The sequence below is a fragment of the Typha angustifolia genome, chromosome 9 (genome assembly GCF_048772165.1).
Source record: "Typha angustifolia cultivar Huaian chromosome 9, ASM4877216v1, whole genome shotgun sequence".
NCBI classification, from domain to species: domain Eukaryota; kingdom Viridiplantae; phylum Streptophyta; class Magnoliopsida; order Poales; family Typhaceae; genus Typha; species Typha angustifolia.
In genome coordinates this window covers 1,149,494-1,164,860 of record NC_133247.1, presented here as the reverse complement: position 1 = coordinate 1,164,860, position 15,367 = coordinate 1,149,494, and the positions used below count along the sequence as shown (strand labels likewise).

Below are 15,367 nucleotides of genomic sequence, written 5' to 3'. Positions count from 1 at the left end.
GAACGGATATTAGGCAGTTTTGTTTTTTATTTCACACCCTATATAATGTGTTTATTTCAGTTCACATCATTATACGTTTTCAATTTAACCCTTGTACTATCTTAAATCATAGAAACACCCTACTTTCTTCGGGTGCTTTTTAAAAATTTAAGAATACATTATGTTAAATACTTAGTTGCATTTTTAAAAATTAAAATATTAATCCAACAAGTATAATAGTCAGTTTTCATACCTGGTATTGATTTTTTGATACCTATTTCAAAACTACATTATATAAAAAAAAAAGTATATTAGTTAAGAAGATTTAATTACGTGTGACTAACTTTCTAATTCTTTTATTATATTCTTAAAAATCTTAACCATTAGATCTTCATCAAATCGATTGATAAATAATTAACTTTATGGTACAGAAGAAGTGCTTATACATTATACATATAAGATTGGTTCAGTTAAATTTTTTATAATCCATTAAAAACATAGAGACGAAAAAAAAAACCAAAAAACAAAGTGTAAAACATAATAAACATACAACCTAACCTTTCCATGCTAAGAATTTAATTCTCGTGTTCATAACAGAGAATCTTATGATATAAATATATTAGTCAAAATTCCTTCGTACAGTGGTTTAATATCTCCTGCCATTGTGCTCAATTATTTCTATATTGTAACCAAGGTTTATCATATATATGAAACTAAATTCGAATGGATTTCAATTGATTTCATTTGGTAAAGAAATTAATTAAATTTATTTGGAAATGAATTCAGGAAAAATAATGTAATTTGATATAAATTCTATCAAACCTCTTGTTGTTTAGCAATAGGTAGGAATTCATTTCAGTATGTTTTTTTTTTATGATATCAACTTAGCATCAGTACTGTACAGTATATATATATATATAATAAGAATAATTAATTTTAATTAAAAATGAGAGATAGACCTTAAATACATACTTTATATTCAACTTAAAAAAATAGAACTAACTACAGTAAGACAAAGTATAAATAGAAGCATTCTTTTTATAAAGTACATAGTCTGACATGCTGCATGCAAACCAACAAATCAGTGAAAAAACTTTTAATTAATTAAAAATTAAAAATTTATTATTAAAGTTAAATGGTATTTTGGTCGTATGTATCATTTATTTTCTTTTTAAATCAATATTTTTTTACTTTTATTCTTAGCCAAATATAAGGTACTAAATAATCGCACACTATATTTTCTTAGTCTATCTAAAAATGAGACTAGCTAATTGAGTTTTAAACTTATCTCAAATAAAACACAGCCTTATGCACCGGAAGGTGTGGCCCAAACTGGTGCTTATCCAGCCCTGGACCCTGGTCTTCAAGCTTATGGGCTCGATTTCACCACCAGCACGAAGTTTGAATGCACCTGTGCACGAATTCCGAGACTGACTGTACTAACCCACCACTGCCGGCTTCGCCTCTCCCTCCCGTTCGAAAAGTACCACCATTCCCTCTCACTCTCTCTCTCTCTCTCTCTCTCTCTCTCTCTCTCTCTCTGCTTCAAATTAGGTTTCGATAGCGATTCTCGTTGTTAGGGTTTCTTTGGATCGCTTCCGGCATCGGATCAAGTAGATGGAGTTCACGGAGGCGTACAAGCAGTCGGGCCCCTGCTGCTTCTCGCCCAACTCCCGATACCTCGCCGTCGCCGTTGATTACCGCCTCGTAATCCGCGACGTCGTCTCTCTCAAGGTTGGTAAACCCGATCTCTCATCGTTTCCTAGGTTTTCAACTGTTCAAGTAGATCTAGGTGTCTCCGATCCGAAGCGATTAAGCAAAATCATCCGAGCATTCCGAGATGACTATGTCGGATGCGAATCTTGGAATCATCGTAGATATCAAGCTCGGGCTTATGAATCCACTCGACTCAGTAAAGTATGGAAATCATTTTGGCCCAGGAGTTTCCATAATGTGCATCTAAATAGAATTTACTCTTTTGCAGTTCATAAATAGCAGGTTTAAGCGATCAATTAAGTTATATGACCATAGATAACACAATGACCTACAGTCTTCTATATGCTTCCTTTATCAAGTAAGTACACTTGTTTCTTTCTATAAACTACCTCTCTAAAAGCTAGATCAAATATTCTGTTATATAAACCTAAAGAAGGTAGAACTTTATGGATATAATTGGCAGTTTTCGCACTGTCATGAAAGTTCAGGTTGAAAAAGTTATGGTAGGAAAGTACACTTATATTATGGAAGATGAGAAACAGTCTAGTTGAGAATGTTAAGTGGAATTATGAGCGTCAGCAAAAGAGAGAACAAATAGCAACTATGTTCGTGACAATTTCAGCCTAGCATTAAAGCAGGACAAGTTTATACATGTCGACAAACAATCCGAATTAAAGAAAGCTGCTCTTTAATTCTCTCTAGGCCAAAATATGTTGGCCAGATTATAAATATAAGCCTGCTGGTGGTTCATTCCCCTCACTTAGACATTAATTTGTGTTTTCCTACTTTATCCAGGTAGTACAATTATATTCATGCGTCGACAAGATAAACTTCGTTGAGTGGGCCCCTGATTCAGAATACATACTTTGTGGTCTTTACAAGAGACCAATGGTACAGGCCTGGTCATTGAGCCAGCCCGAGTGGACTTGTAAAATAGATGAAGGTCCAGCTGGAATTGCCTATGCTAGGTGGAGCCCTGACAGCCGTCATATACTTACCACATCAGAGTTTCAGCTACGTCTGACTGTTTGGTCTCTTGTAAACACAGCATGTGTACATGTCCAATCGCCAAAGCATGCTTCAAGGGGTGTTTCTTTTACCCAAGATGGAAAGTTTGCAGCAATCTGCACCAGGCGTGATTGCAAGGATTATGTAAATTTGCTATCATGTCACTCATGGGAGATCATGGGTGCTTTTGCTGTTGATACAATAGATTTAGCAGGAGTTGAGTGGTCTCCAGATGATAGTGCCATTGTTGTCTGGGATTCGCTTCTTGAATACAAGGTACTGATTCTCTGATTATCAGAAGTCTTTCGATGTAATTCCATTCTATTGGGAGCAGTAGATGTTTCTATTGAAGTTATCTAGGCTGAGAAATTTATTTTTAATAATGGATTTACTATCTATCCTGAGAATATTATTTGTCCATATGCACACAAAGAATGAGACACCCCCCCCCCCCCCCCCCCCCCCCCCCACACATATATATATATATGCACTTGCTCTAAGATCATCTCCCAACTTAGAAATTATGATTGAACTTTTGGAGATAATTCGTACATATTACAGGTTCTGGTTTATTCCCCAGATGGGAGATGCCTATACAAGTATCAAGCATATGAAAGTGGCTTAGGTGTGAAAAGTGTTTCCTGGTCCCCCTGCGGCCAATTTCTTGCAGTTGGTAGTTATGATCAGGCAGTACGTACATTAAACCACCTGACATGGAAAACCTTTGCTGAATTTATGCATGTAGCAACTATTCGTGCTCCATGCAGTGCTGCAGTTTTCAAGGTAAATGTACCTTCTGAATTTCTTTCTTCTTTAGTTGGATTTCTCATTGTGTATGCTAGACAAATGTATTTATCTTGGATGTTATAGGAAGTGGAGGAGCCTTTGCAACTTGATATGTCAGAATTATGTCTGAATGGGGACTTCCCCAGTAACATTCAAGACAATTGTCCTGGTGAGTAGTGAGCATTGAGGTGCAGAAGTTATAATTGGTCATTGTGCAAAGATGAAAGTATGTCGTGCCAATTTGAAACTGCCACAACAGGGCATCATATCTCTAAACCCATTATCTCTGTTAGTTTCTCTATTGGCAGCATGCTTCTTGGAAAAGATTTGTTCAATATTACCACCTCAGAGCAAAAGCTCAACTGCTCAAGTATTATTGGGGAAAACAGATTTATTGCTAATGCAGTCAGCATAATATAGTATATGAGAGAACTTAATTTGAGAATATATTTTTTCTTTATCATTTCTCTTGAGTACATATTTTCTTCGAGATTCATGGTGTCAGCTTATCTTGTGTTGTATGTGTAGAGCATATCCAGATTCATTCTCTATACTGTTCTTTATTATCTCCAGAGGATCACTACCAATATGATGTTTAAATAGATCGTAGTTGCTCTTTGATACCTCTATTGGGATGGGAATTTGTGATGTAATATAACTACCAGTTAATTTGTAGTCATAGAAGTGGAAGTATTGTGATGATCTTAAAGATGTATTTTCTGTTATGTAAGGATATTGTAAGATAATTTTTTCATATTATCTTTCTAGGTCTCTAGGAATGTGGACTTGGCATATGTAACTGATTTTTAGCTTTGTTCTCAGAAAGTGCTGCAGAAGGGAACTCGAGAACTAAATACAAAGTGGTGGATCTTCCAATCAGCTTGCCAATGCAAAAGCCAACAATAGACAAGCCAAACCCCAAACAAGGAGTCGGTTAGCTTCTCAACTTAAAATCTCTGCTGCAGTATACTTTTAACTGTTTGCAGGAACTTATAGGTAGCCTGAGCAATATTATGTTGAAATTGCTGTTTAAAATCTATAATATGCTGTAATTTAGCTATCATCTTTATATGGAAAATTATAGTAACCTACTGATCAACCAAACCGGCACTGTAATGTGTATGTCCCAAAATTTTGTAGTATATGGACAATGTTAATACAAGAAGCTATGTACTATAACTAAATGGAATTACACTTAAGTTGTCCATTGAAATGCTTGCTGTATATAAAAGTTCAACTATAATTAGCGCTCCTTAAGGCAAGTTGGAAGGTGTAGTTTTCTTATTTGAAAGAATTTTATCAGTTCCCTGGTCTTGATATCCAACTTCAGTGTGAGTAAAGGGTTTCTGTGATCATCTAAAATTCACTATGCTACATCATGCAGTTCTGTATAATTATGGAGCACTGATCGCTTATGTCTCCTTGCTCAAAAGTTCTTGAAGACCCCTAGTTGACATAGTACATTTTGCAGGTCTTCTGTCATGGAGCAATGATAGTCAATATCTCTTCACTCGTAATGATAACATGCCAACTACCCTTTGGATATGGGATATCTGCCGCTTGGAACTTGCCGCAGTTTTGGTGCATAAAGAGCCAATCCGTGCTGCTACCTGGGACCCAACTTGCCCCCGCGTTGTCTTGTGTACAGGGAGTTCCCATTTGTATATGTGGAGTCCCTCTGGAGCATGCTGTGTCAACATTCCATTGCCAAAATTTGTTATCTGTGACCTGAAATGGAATTCTGATGGAAGTTGCCTCCTCCTGAAGGATCGCGAATCCTTCTGCTGTGCTGCAGTGGTGTCCACGCTTCCAGACTCGGGTGAGGATAGCTCAGATGACGAATGAGGTCTTTTTCTGTTCTTTTGGCTTTCATGTGCCCATTTTGTGGGACTTTACAATGATGTTAACATCAGCAAGTTATTGTATTATAATGTTCAACTCTTCTTAAGTTCTTTCAGATTTATAAGAAGAATACATGTCCTTCACAAACCTTGTACTATACCTTGACAGATTTGGCAATAGTTTGCAGTATTGGTTTCGCACATTGTGGTTTTACCATCTGGGGACCAGAATTACAATGCTCTTACTTGCTTTGAGGTGAACTGTCTTACATAACCAGAGATCCTCTTGCTTGGTGCCTGATGGGGGTGGTAGATTTAAGGGTTATTAATTAATTGAAACTCATCTTTTCTATTATGCATTAATTTCGCACCAGAAAAGTAATTAATGTAGGCATAATTAATTATGAGATCTGAATTTTGGAAGGCAAATATGCAAAAAGACCCTTTGATTTTATACAGGTATGCAAATCATTCTTGCAACATAATAAATTTTGCAAGCATAATGACATAACTTACCATCTTAACACTCCAAAATACATGTGAGCTATTTTTCTCAAGAAATAAAATAAAAATATAAAACCTAGTGAGTTATATGATGGCAAAAGCATCACTAATAAATACCAAAAAAAAAAATTATTAAAGGACCAATGTTTGTTGCTAATCATGTAATTTGAGAGGATACCAAACATGTAGGACAGCAAACCTAGAGCAATAATTCCAAATAATTTTCTTTTCCAATGCAATATAATTAGGCCTAAAAATTGCAATAAATCCAGACATATTCTTATATTAGCACTGTTCACAAGCAACAAAAACATTTCCTTTTAATATAAGAACCCAACCTTCCTCTCCCATTCCTAAGATATTTTCTACTCATCGTCTCCTCTCCTCCTCCTCCTCCTCCTCTTCCTCCTCCTCTACCAGGAGTAGGATTTGAACTTAGGAGGAAGAGATCCAAGCGGCAGCTTCATGTCTAATTACTGCCAATCACGTCTTCCACCCTAACCCTCGCTTCCTCCTTGTCTTCCCCCTTCTTGTATAAGACCGGTATTACGAACAAATCGAGCTCCAATCCAATCTCTCAGCTCAAGAATAGCTCCTCCAGGTGTACACTAAGACCCATCTGTTATCCCCAAATCCAGGAGGGAAGAAACCCTAGAAGAGGACTAGATTGGACCATAGAATGACCCCATTATTGCAAAGATCCGGGCTTCCGATGGTTTGTAGAAGCCCCTAAGCTCCGTAATTTGTAGGCTCTTCGAGCTCTTCGGTGGTTTCGTGGGGGGAGATTCCCCGGGTTAGGGTTTTGCCGAGATGAGCCGGCGGGTGAGGCGGCGCACGGTGCAATCCAAGAACAAGGAGAAGGCCATCCTTTCCAGTGTCTCGTCGGAGAACGACGTGGATTGGACCACTCTCCCGGACGACACCGTCGTCCAGCTCTTCTCCTACCTCAACTACCGTGACCGAGCCAGCCTCGGCTCTACGTGCCGGACGTGGCGTCTCCTCGGCTCCTCCCCGTGCTTGTGGACCTCCCTCGACCTTCGCGCACACAGATGCGACGCCGACACGGCAGCCGTCCTTGCCCCGCGGTGCGCGCACCTCCGTAGCCTGAGGTTTCGGGGTTCGGATTCGGCCGCCGCTGTTATCAACCTCCGGGCACGGGAGCTTAAGGAAATTACTGGTGAGTACTGCCGCGGTATCACTGATGCGATGCTGGGTGTAATCGCTGCACGTCATGAGGCCCTAGAGAGCCTGCAGATAGGACCTGATCCATGTGAAAGGATCTCCAGTGATGCCGTCCGCCATGTCGCCATGTGCTGCACCTGGCTGCAGCGGCTGCGGCTATCTGGAGTGCGTGAGATTGACGGGGAAGCCATTGGGTCACTTGCAAGGCACTGCCCACGGTTAGAGGAAGTGGCTTTCTTGGATTGCGGAAGCATCGATGAGGGTGCGCTTGGGAAGGTGGAGTCGCTCCGGCTCTTGTCGGTAGCGGGCTCTCGAAATGTGAAGTGGGCTACAGCGTCTCTCAACTGGAGTAAGCTGCCGAATTTAGTTGGGCTGGATGTTTCAAGGACTGATGTATCTCCTAGCGCTGTCTCGAGGTTTATATCACAGTCAAAGAGCTTGAAGGTGATCTGCGCTGTTAGCTGCATGTCACTCGAGGAGGAGGAGGTTCACAATCCCATGGCATTTAGAAACTCTAAGGAAAAGCTGCTGCTTACAGTTTTCACCGATATATCTAAAGGGGTTGCATCATTGTTTACTGGATCGCCAGTGGACAAACAGGCTGTTTTTGATGAATTCAGTAGGAAAAACAAGGACAAGAACCTGAATGTTATGATGACCTGGCTTGAGTGGATTCTTTCGCAGTCACTACTGCGAATGGCGGAGACTAACCCACCTGGCATGGATGACTTTTGGTTGAGGCAGGGAGCAGCTCTGTTGCTCAGCTTGGTGAAGAGCTCACAGGAAGATGTGCAGGAGAGGGCAGCTACTGCACTTGCTACATTCGTGGTCGTCGACGATGAGAATGCGAATGTGGATCCAGCAAGGTCAGAAGTTGTGATGAGGAATGGTGGGATACCTTTGCTTTTGGAGCTTGCAAGGTCTTGCAGGGAGAGTGCACAGTCTGAAGCTGCAAAGGTTGGGCTCTTCTAGTACCAAGTTCAGCGGAGTTTTTTTTTTTGTTTCTTCTTTGATTTCTTCTTTGGTAACATTATAATAGATGCTTATAAAGGTCCTTTGAAATTTAGGCCATTGCGAACTTGTCTGTGAATGCAAAAGTTGCAAAAGCAGTTGCTGATGAAGGAGGTATTACAATACTCACCAACCTGGCCAGGTCCATGAACAGGTTGGTTGCTGAAGAGGCTGCTGGAGGGCTATGGAACCTTTCTGTGGGAGAAGAACACAAGGTTTTTCATTTGTAGAATGTTATACTAATGATAACTCACAGTGCCTGTGGTAATGATTGAGTGGGTGCTTTCTCAGGCGGCTATTGCTGAGACTGGTGGAGTGAAAGCTCTAGTGGATCTCATTTTCAAATGGCGAGCTGGAGTCGATGGGGTTCTTGTATGTTCCATATTGAAACTTTAGAAGTTCATCATTCTTTCTCTAGCCTGAAATGTACTATAACTTGCTGATGGTCTTCCTGATGTTGTTGCATTCTTTAACAGGAACGAGCTGCTGGGGCACTTGCAAATTTGGCTGCTGATGACAAATGTAGCTTAGAGGTTGCAATGGCTGGTGGTGTCCATGCTTTGGTAATGCTTGCTCGATCATGCAAAACTGATGGCGTCCTGGAACAGGTCTCACTTGTCTTATCTTCATAAGATCGTGCTTGTGATTCGTTTCTGTCATTATGGTAGATCAAATATTTCCCAGATGTTTCTTATGATCTCATACTGACACTCAAAAAACTTATATTACACCAAGCATGTGTTACCATTCTCAGTATACCTTTGTCATATGCCTGCTAGATCAGTGTAACAATTTTCATTTCCAACAGAACTATAGCTCATTTCCCTAAGTGTAAGCTCAGTCTCATTGCACCAGTGTGCAACATTTAGCTATCAGGTATTATCAGATATTGTGTCATACATTTTCGTTTTTCTTGTACCATTGATATATTATAACAAACATAAGCACAATTGTTATCTTGACAAACATAGGCACAATTGTTAGCTAACTTAGCTTCAAAACTATCATGATCAAGCTATCAGGCTTGCAGCAAGCGAATTGCCATGAATCTTGCTGGCAATGAAGTTATTTTTTAAACTGTGTATTTTTTTTTTATATTCTGAATATTGGTTTATTAGCTATCCACTTCAATGATCATTTTGTTTGGCATTGCAGTTAAAATGCTCTCGAGCTATTTTAATTTTAAAGATTATTTTGTTGTTTCTGTCTTACATTCTTACTTTCTGTTGTAATCCCCAGGCTGCTCGAGCATTAGCCAATTTAGCAGCACATGGAGACAACAACGGTAATAACGCTGCTGTTGGCCAGGAGGCAGGTGCACTCGAGGCATTGGTCCAACTGACTTGTTCTCAAAATGAAGGTGTAAGGTAATCATTCTTCTAGAATATATATTTTATCAGATAATACATGCATACTATAAATTGACCATCTTTTTGAAATTTGTATACTGAATTTTGTACCATATTGCAGGTAGATAGGAACTGTCTTTCCTTCTTTATTCTTAATGTCAAATAGCTTAAGCAATTTTTTTATCAACTTGAGATTTTCTGATATTTTTTTATTCTTTGAAGAACCATGTTCTAAACTTTGAATTCCTCATTATTCTACTATCTCTCCTGTAGCTTGACTTATTCTAACGTAGTTCATAGATGTACCTTACTTCTATATTTCTAGTTGCAAAATCTGTGTGAAAAATAGAATGTAACTTATTCCTGACTAGATTTGTATAACTAAGTAAATCTTTCGTGCTATTTCGTGCAATATAACCAGGCAAGAAGCTGCTGGTGCACTGTGGAACTTATCTTTTGATGATAGGAACCGTGAAGCAATTGCCGCTGCTGCTGGTGTTGAAGCCTTGGTATCTAATTCTCATCTACTTCTATCTAGAAAATTTGTTCATATTACAAGTTAAGCTAATCTCGATTTCCTTATTTAGGTTGCACTTGCACAAGAATGTTCAAATTCCTCTGAAGGCCTTCAGGAGAGAGCGGCAGGTGCTTTGTGGGGATTGTCAGTGTCAGAAGCTAATAGGTATAGTAATTTCAATATGGACGGCCACATTGCTATTTGTGAAAGAACTTGATGGAACCTATTAGATTAGAGGCTACAATCACTTCTCTGTTCTGTTACCTGATTTCTTTATTGCTGATAGGGTGTAATCCTGAAGATATAATTTAAATTTGAATAACAATTATTTCCAACTTCATAAAGCAGTAACAAATGCTAAACATTAGTGAAAAGGAAAGAAAAAAGAAGATAAATGATGAATAATGTATAAAAAGGTTAGAACAATGTAGAAGATAGATTGATAAAATCTCAATTTTACTCTACCTAGTTCCAAGAACTGAAAGTTCACAGCATTATTGAATCATATTTATGACAAAGTCCTAGCAATCTTGACTTGAAGAATTCCAAGCAATCCAAGCAAGCTTGAGTCCTGGACAGAGTAATTAACTTTAAGAATTATCCTACGCAACTAGACATTAGGCAAAAGGATTTATGGCTTAGTTCACCGCGTCAAGTTGAACCTCTGCTTTTGTTCATTAACTGCATTTTCTTTTTTTTTTCTTTTTTTGAAAGGTATTATCACTAACTGCTGTATTTTCTGGCATTTAGCATTGCAATTGGACGAGAAGGTGGTATTGCACCTCTACTTGCATTGGCACGATCTGAGGCTGAAGTAAGTCTTAGTATTCTGTTACCCATTGCATTTTCTCAAAACACTTTCTTGCCTCAGAGATACTTTAATTCTGACTATCTCATACAATAAACATGTTACCCTTGATCACTTGGATGAGCTTTAGTTTCCACATAATGCTGGAAACTTGACAAGTTACTATTTTGGTCTTCTATAGGATGTTCATGAAACAGCTGCTGGGGCACTTTGGAATCTTGCATTTTATTCGGGTAATGCTCTTCGTATTGTTGAAGAAGGAGGAGTTCCTATTCTTGTGCACCTTTGTTCATCGTCTGGATCTAAAATGGCTCGCTTTATGGCTGCATTGGCCCTTGCTTACATGTTTGATGGAAGGTAAAATGCCACACAGATTTCTGTCATCGTTGAAATTATTTTCCTGCACTTAATGGTTGTTGACTAATTGTGGATGTCTATTTTACCGCAATCTGCATTCCATAAATGATACAATTCGCTCTATTTTGATGATGAGATTGTAAATGTATGATTATGATGAAAGTTGATTGATACTTCATGTATTCATTTCTATTAGAATATAAACTAGAAAACTAACTTTCTCTAACAGCTTAAAGTTTTGAGTAGTTAGTGAGTTAATATGATATAAGAACATAGAGGTTTTATGTTCAAATCATGCCAGATCCATCTATCTTGTAAAAATATAAAACCTCCATCCCTTTAAGTCAAGTCTAATTTTTGGGCCTATCAAAATGTCTTAAATCGAAAAATGAGAGAGTGTTAGAATATAAAACATAAAAAATCACCGTTCTTTAATAGCTTAAGCTATTAGAGTGGTTGGTGGGTTAATAATTTCGATCGAATCTTGCTTATACTATATAAGCAGTTGCTGAATTCTGTGGTGGTACTGAACATATTTTCTGTGGAATTACTACCGTAGTGCTGTCAGGAGCTGCTAGTCACTATCTTGATTTTGTTGGTTATCATGCTATATAAGATTACATGGTCCTGCTTATCATCTGGCATTGATTAGTGAATCTAATTAGTTAACTTTACTTTTGTGTTCACAGAATGGATGAGGTGGCATTGGTCGGGTCATCTTCTGAGGGTTCTTCGAAGAGTGTTAACTTTGACGGGGCTAGAAGGATGGCATTGAAGCATATAGAAGCTTTTGTGATGACATTTTCTAATCCACAAGTCTTCTCTACGGCTGCTGCATCCTCAGCTCCGGCAGCTTTGTCACAAGTTGCTGAAGCAGTATTCATACAAGAAGCAGGGCATCTGAGATGCAGGTTTCATATTAATTTACCGAAGTTTTTTAAGTGTTTATAAGTTAGTGGCATCCAGTTCAAATACTGATGGGTCAACATTTGCTGACTGACTTACTAATGTTCAAACTCTTATTATTAATATATATACAAGAGCGAGAGGATTGGATAGAGGACTTTATGTGGAAGTAGGTGAAAAATTATATGCCAGGTACTAGATAAGTAGAGGAACATGCCTGTGGCAAGGAAGCTGAATTATAAGAAGGATTCCTATAGCCAGTAAGCCAGAACTGAACAGATTTTTGACAAGACAAGGCTCCCTGGCAGAAAGCTTTCTACCTATATATTTGACTTTGACAGGAAACAGGGAATCCCTTTTTGGATTTACCAATGGTTCATAAAATCAGTAGTCAGTATTGTGAAAATTAGACGTCGTAATGCTACTGTGCCTTTTTCTCCTTTTTCTTAGACGTCTAATGATTAACCACTTGCTTATTATGTGCTCTGCCTTGCGCAACTATGAACTTAGTCTCTCGTTAAGGTGGTACAATTTATCCACAGTGCATTTGCTTTATAGTGCTAATTGTCATATGATTTACTTTCTTTTTTCATTCAGCAACTATGCTTAGAAAAGATAAATAAAAATGAAAAACATACATCAAATATTGAAAATCTATTTGAACCTATTTTCAGTAGTGCTGAGATTGGGAGATTTGTTGCCATGATTCGGAACCCTTCATCAATTCTTCGTGCTTGTGCAGCATTTGCTCTTCTTCAGGTAGGCAATTTCCTATATATATTCCTTATTCCTTGAAGTTTGTAGCATCTTGTGTTTTTGATAGTTTTAGCAGATTAGAAAATTCCATTTAATTAATCATATATAGATGAGACGCTATGGTTCTATTGAACCTTAAATTTCTGATCCTGTGGATACTTGTTTCTCCTGTGCTTAGCTTTCTTTAGTGGGAATTTTGAATCTCTCATTTAGTGATATTGTTCTCGCAATTTTAGATATTGAACTTAGTTGTCCATCCTGTTATATATGCCGTCAGATTTATGTATTTTAGAATATCAGAATCAGTTAAACTTTGCTTTACCTCTGCTCAAACATGGTCAAGTATTCTGTGCTTATTTAAGATGTAGCTCTCTTTAAAAGATCTGAATTCCAAGTTACTGGTGCAGGTAAACTATGTAATACTCTTTGTTGCTGCTGTTAAGATAGTCCTGGATATAAGATTTACTGGTTCAGTTGTCTTTTCAGTCTCTAAACTCTTGAACTCATCTTTTTCCTTTTTCCTGGAAGTTCATATTTAAATTGCTGGGCATGCTCAGTGAGGTCTACCTCTAGTTGTTTCATCTTAGGATTGCACTGGTGCTCCTATTAAATATTTGTCTAATGGCTGCAGTTCACCATTCCTGGAGGTAGGCATGCAACGCACCATGCAGGCCTCTTGCAGAAAGCTGGCGCTGCACGTGTCCTTCGTGCAGCTGCTGCAGCTGCAACAGCTCCTATTGAAGCCAAAATCTTTGCAAAGATAGTACTCAGGAATCTTGAACACCACCAGCTAGAAGCTCCAATATAAATCTTGGAGGGCCATAACATTTTCCTTTTCACACTTGCGTCACACTTCAGAATGCTTACTTCTTTCCTTGCGCCAGCCAGAAATGATGCATGAAGTTGTATCCTGCTCTATAAAATGCAGAAATTCTTGGCTGTTGAAGCTTGCTGGTCTCACATTTATATAACCAGTCGACATTCCAAGAAGTAGGCCCTGGAGATAAAAAGGATTAGATAGGAGCTCTCCTGTTCCATGTCTATTAGGCACTTGTTGAGTTGATTTGACTTGTCTATTATATATAGGGTGTGGATCTAATTTTTCTTTTCTAATTTATATGAGATGTAGAAGAAGGTGCTTGTTGTTAAAAAAAAAGAAGCATATATAAAATTTAAACTTGTATCTGAAATTCATGACAATTTGTTTGTTAGACTATGATAACTATACAGTCTTTGATTTATTGGTTGCGTGCTCTATTCACAAATCTTAACTGTAAATATTTCGTGTTCTTTTTGTAATAGTTAGTTTGATTGGCTTGCCAACTTCTCTTGCGATTGTTTTTCTTTGTTTCAGGCAAGTGTGCATGAAAGAAGAAAAGACTAAAAGGAACTGAAGCGTGAAAACAGATTGGATGATGCTAAAACCCATATTATGATTTATACTTTTAATTTGAATATAAATATTAGACGTATAAAAAAAATTTAATTATATTCTAACTAAATAAATATGGATATAAATAAGTTACGGATTGAATCTCAAATGAATATTTATACAGATTGGATTTTTGATTTTTCACACTGATGTGAATACAAACTTGACATATAGATTGATTATTTTAATGAAATATGGCTTAAAAACCCTTATATTTTTCACAAGCTCAAAAGAAAGAAAATGCCTGAATGACCACACTACCAATAATTTAAGGCTGCAAAATTTAATGGAGAAAAAAAAATGGATAGAGACTTCTGTAGGGTAATATTAGTCATGTGTAGATCCTACTATCAGTTTCATTTGAATCGCGGACTGCATCGGACCACCCGGATGTAGGCGCAATCCGCAGAGGTCTCTGTCATTTAAGTCGGAGATGCACCTGCATTTAGCTTCGTTGCTGTCGGTGGATCCTGATTCAATGCAATCGGTGAATTCGGGTTCACGGTCGATGGCCATGCTGATAGTGGTGACGGATAACGATGCGCCGATGATGTCGATAATGGATTCGATCGCGAGCGGAATGCCCTTGATCTCGACCGTGATGCGGGTGATCCTGCTGATCGCGCGAGTAATCCCGACGAAGATGATGCCACCGGCGGAAAAAATAAATGACTTGCACTCGATCTCTCAGTGTCGTTGCCTGGTGCGCCGGCGATGAATATTCTTGTATTCGGGTGCAGGAACGATCAAGCGCGATGCTCCGGAGATGGGACGGTCCACCCTCAACGCATAACCATAGTTAAAAGATGAAAACAAAAATCCGATGGAAACCAGAGGTCAATGCACGAGTTTGCAATAGTGTCCATGTTTTCATCTTCTTTTATACAAGTATTTTCCATAATGAAAAACTTGTACTACTATATATAGCCTAGTATTAATTTGCTGACTAAATAACCAAAGAAAATAAATTTCTTGGGAGTCAAATTTTATATCCGATTTCAATTTATTATTGACGGTCTCATTTGGTTGCATGTTCGTTTTTGTTCGAAAATTAGATAGTTATTTCTTAGAATTATAAAATTGTATTAAATTTATTCCAAGTTTTGCAAATTACGAATATTAAACTTCCCCCAAGTTTTGTCGTATGGCTTTTGGGTATCTTTTTTGGGAAGTTATCACGCGGTCCTCCTCCTCCTTTCCTAAATTTGCTGTCCC

At 38.2% G+C, this 15,367-nt stretch overlaps 2 protein-coding genes across 3 annotated transcripts; both read left to right on the top strand.

Moving 5' to 3' along the window:
- The first annotated feature begins 1,336 nt into the window (after positions 1 to 1,336).
- LOC140767905 (uncharacterized) lies at positions 1,337 to 5,526 on the top strand. 2 transcript variants are annotated; one of them, XM_073107990.1, is made up of 7 exons: positions 1,337 to 1,462; positions 1,560 to 1,713; positions 2,491 to 2,979; positions 3,265 to 3,486; positions 3,574 to 3,658; positions 4,312 to 4,422; positions 4,961 to 5,526. In XM_073107990.1, exons 2-7 carry the CDS (start codon positions 1,597 to 1,599, stop codon positions 5,332 to 5,334), a joined length of 1,398 nt encoding a protein of 465 aa, XP_072964091.1. In that variant the 5' UTR covers positions 1,337 to 1,462; positions 1,560 to 1,596; the 3' UTR covers positions 5,335 to 5,526. The 2 variants fall into 2 exon arrangements, with proteins under 2 accessions (XP_072964091.1, XP_072964090.1); XM_073107989.1 differs by lacking the exon at positions 1,337 to 1,462 and having other exon boundaries at positions 1,472 to 1,713.
- Positions 5,527 to 6,178: 652 nt separating this feature from the next.
- Positions 6,179 to 13,996, top strand: LOC140766666 (protein ARABIDILLO 1-like). Its single transcript, XM_073106186.1, has 12 exons — positions 6,179 to 7,973; positions 8,084 to 8,242; positions 8,319 to 8,399; positions 8,504 to 8,635; positions 9,267 to 9,394; positions 9,798 to 9,885; positions 9,964 to 10,058; positions 10,644 to 10,707; positions 10,883 to 11,058; positions 11,748 to 11,969; positions 12,639 to 12,723; positions 13,352 to 13,996. The coding sequence occupies exons 1-12, from the start codon at positions 6,645 to 6,647 to the stop codon at positions 13,526 to 13,528; spliced, it is 2,736 nt and encodes a 911-aa protein (XP_072962287.1). The 5' UTR covers positions 6,179 to 6,644; the 3' UTR covers positions 13,529 to 13,996.
- Positions 13,997 to 15,367: the final 1,371 nt, after the last annotated feature.

What these genes read in the sequence shown, in the direction of transcription:
- LOC140767905 (XM_073107990.1), top strand. Translation starts at nt 1,597, where the DNA reads ATGGAGTTCACGGAGGCGTACAAGCAGTCGGGCCCCTGCTGCTTCTCG. An exon ending in ATTCGCTTCTTGAATACAAG is followed by an intron (nt 2,980 to 3,264) that starts GTACTGATTCTC and finishes TACATATTACAG; the next exon opens with GTTCTGGTTTATTCCCCAGA. An exon ending in AAACCCCAAACAAGGAGTCG is followed by an intron (nt 4,423 to 4,960) that starts GTTAGCTTCTCA and finishes TACATTTTGCAG; the next exon opens with GTCTTCTGTCATGGAGCAAT.
- LOC140766666 (XM_073106186.1), top strand. Translation starts at nt 6,645, where the DNA reads ATGAGCCGGCGGGTGAGGCGGCGCACGGTGCAATCCAAGAACAAGGAG. An exon ending in CACAGTCTGAAGCTGCAAAG is followed by an intron (nt 7,974 to 8,083) that starts GTTGGGCTCTTC and finishes TTTGAAATTTAG; the next exon opens with GCCATTGCGAACTTGTCTGT. An exon ending in CTGCTGGTGTTGAAGCCTTG is followed by an intron (nt 9,886 to 9,963) that starts GTATCTAATTCT and finishes TTCCTTATTTAG; the next exon opens with GTTGCACTTGCACAAGAATG.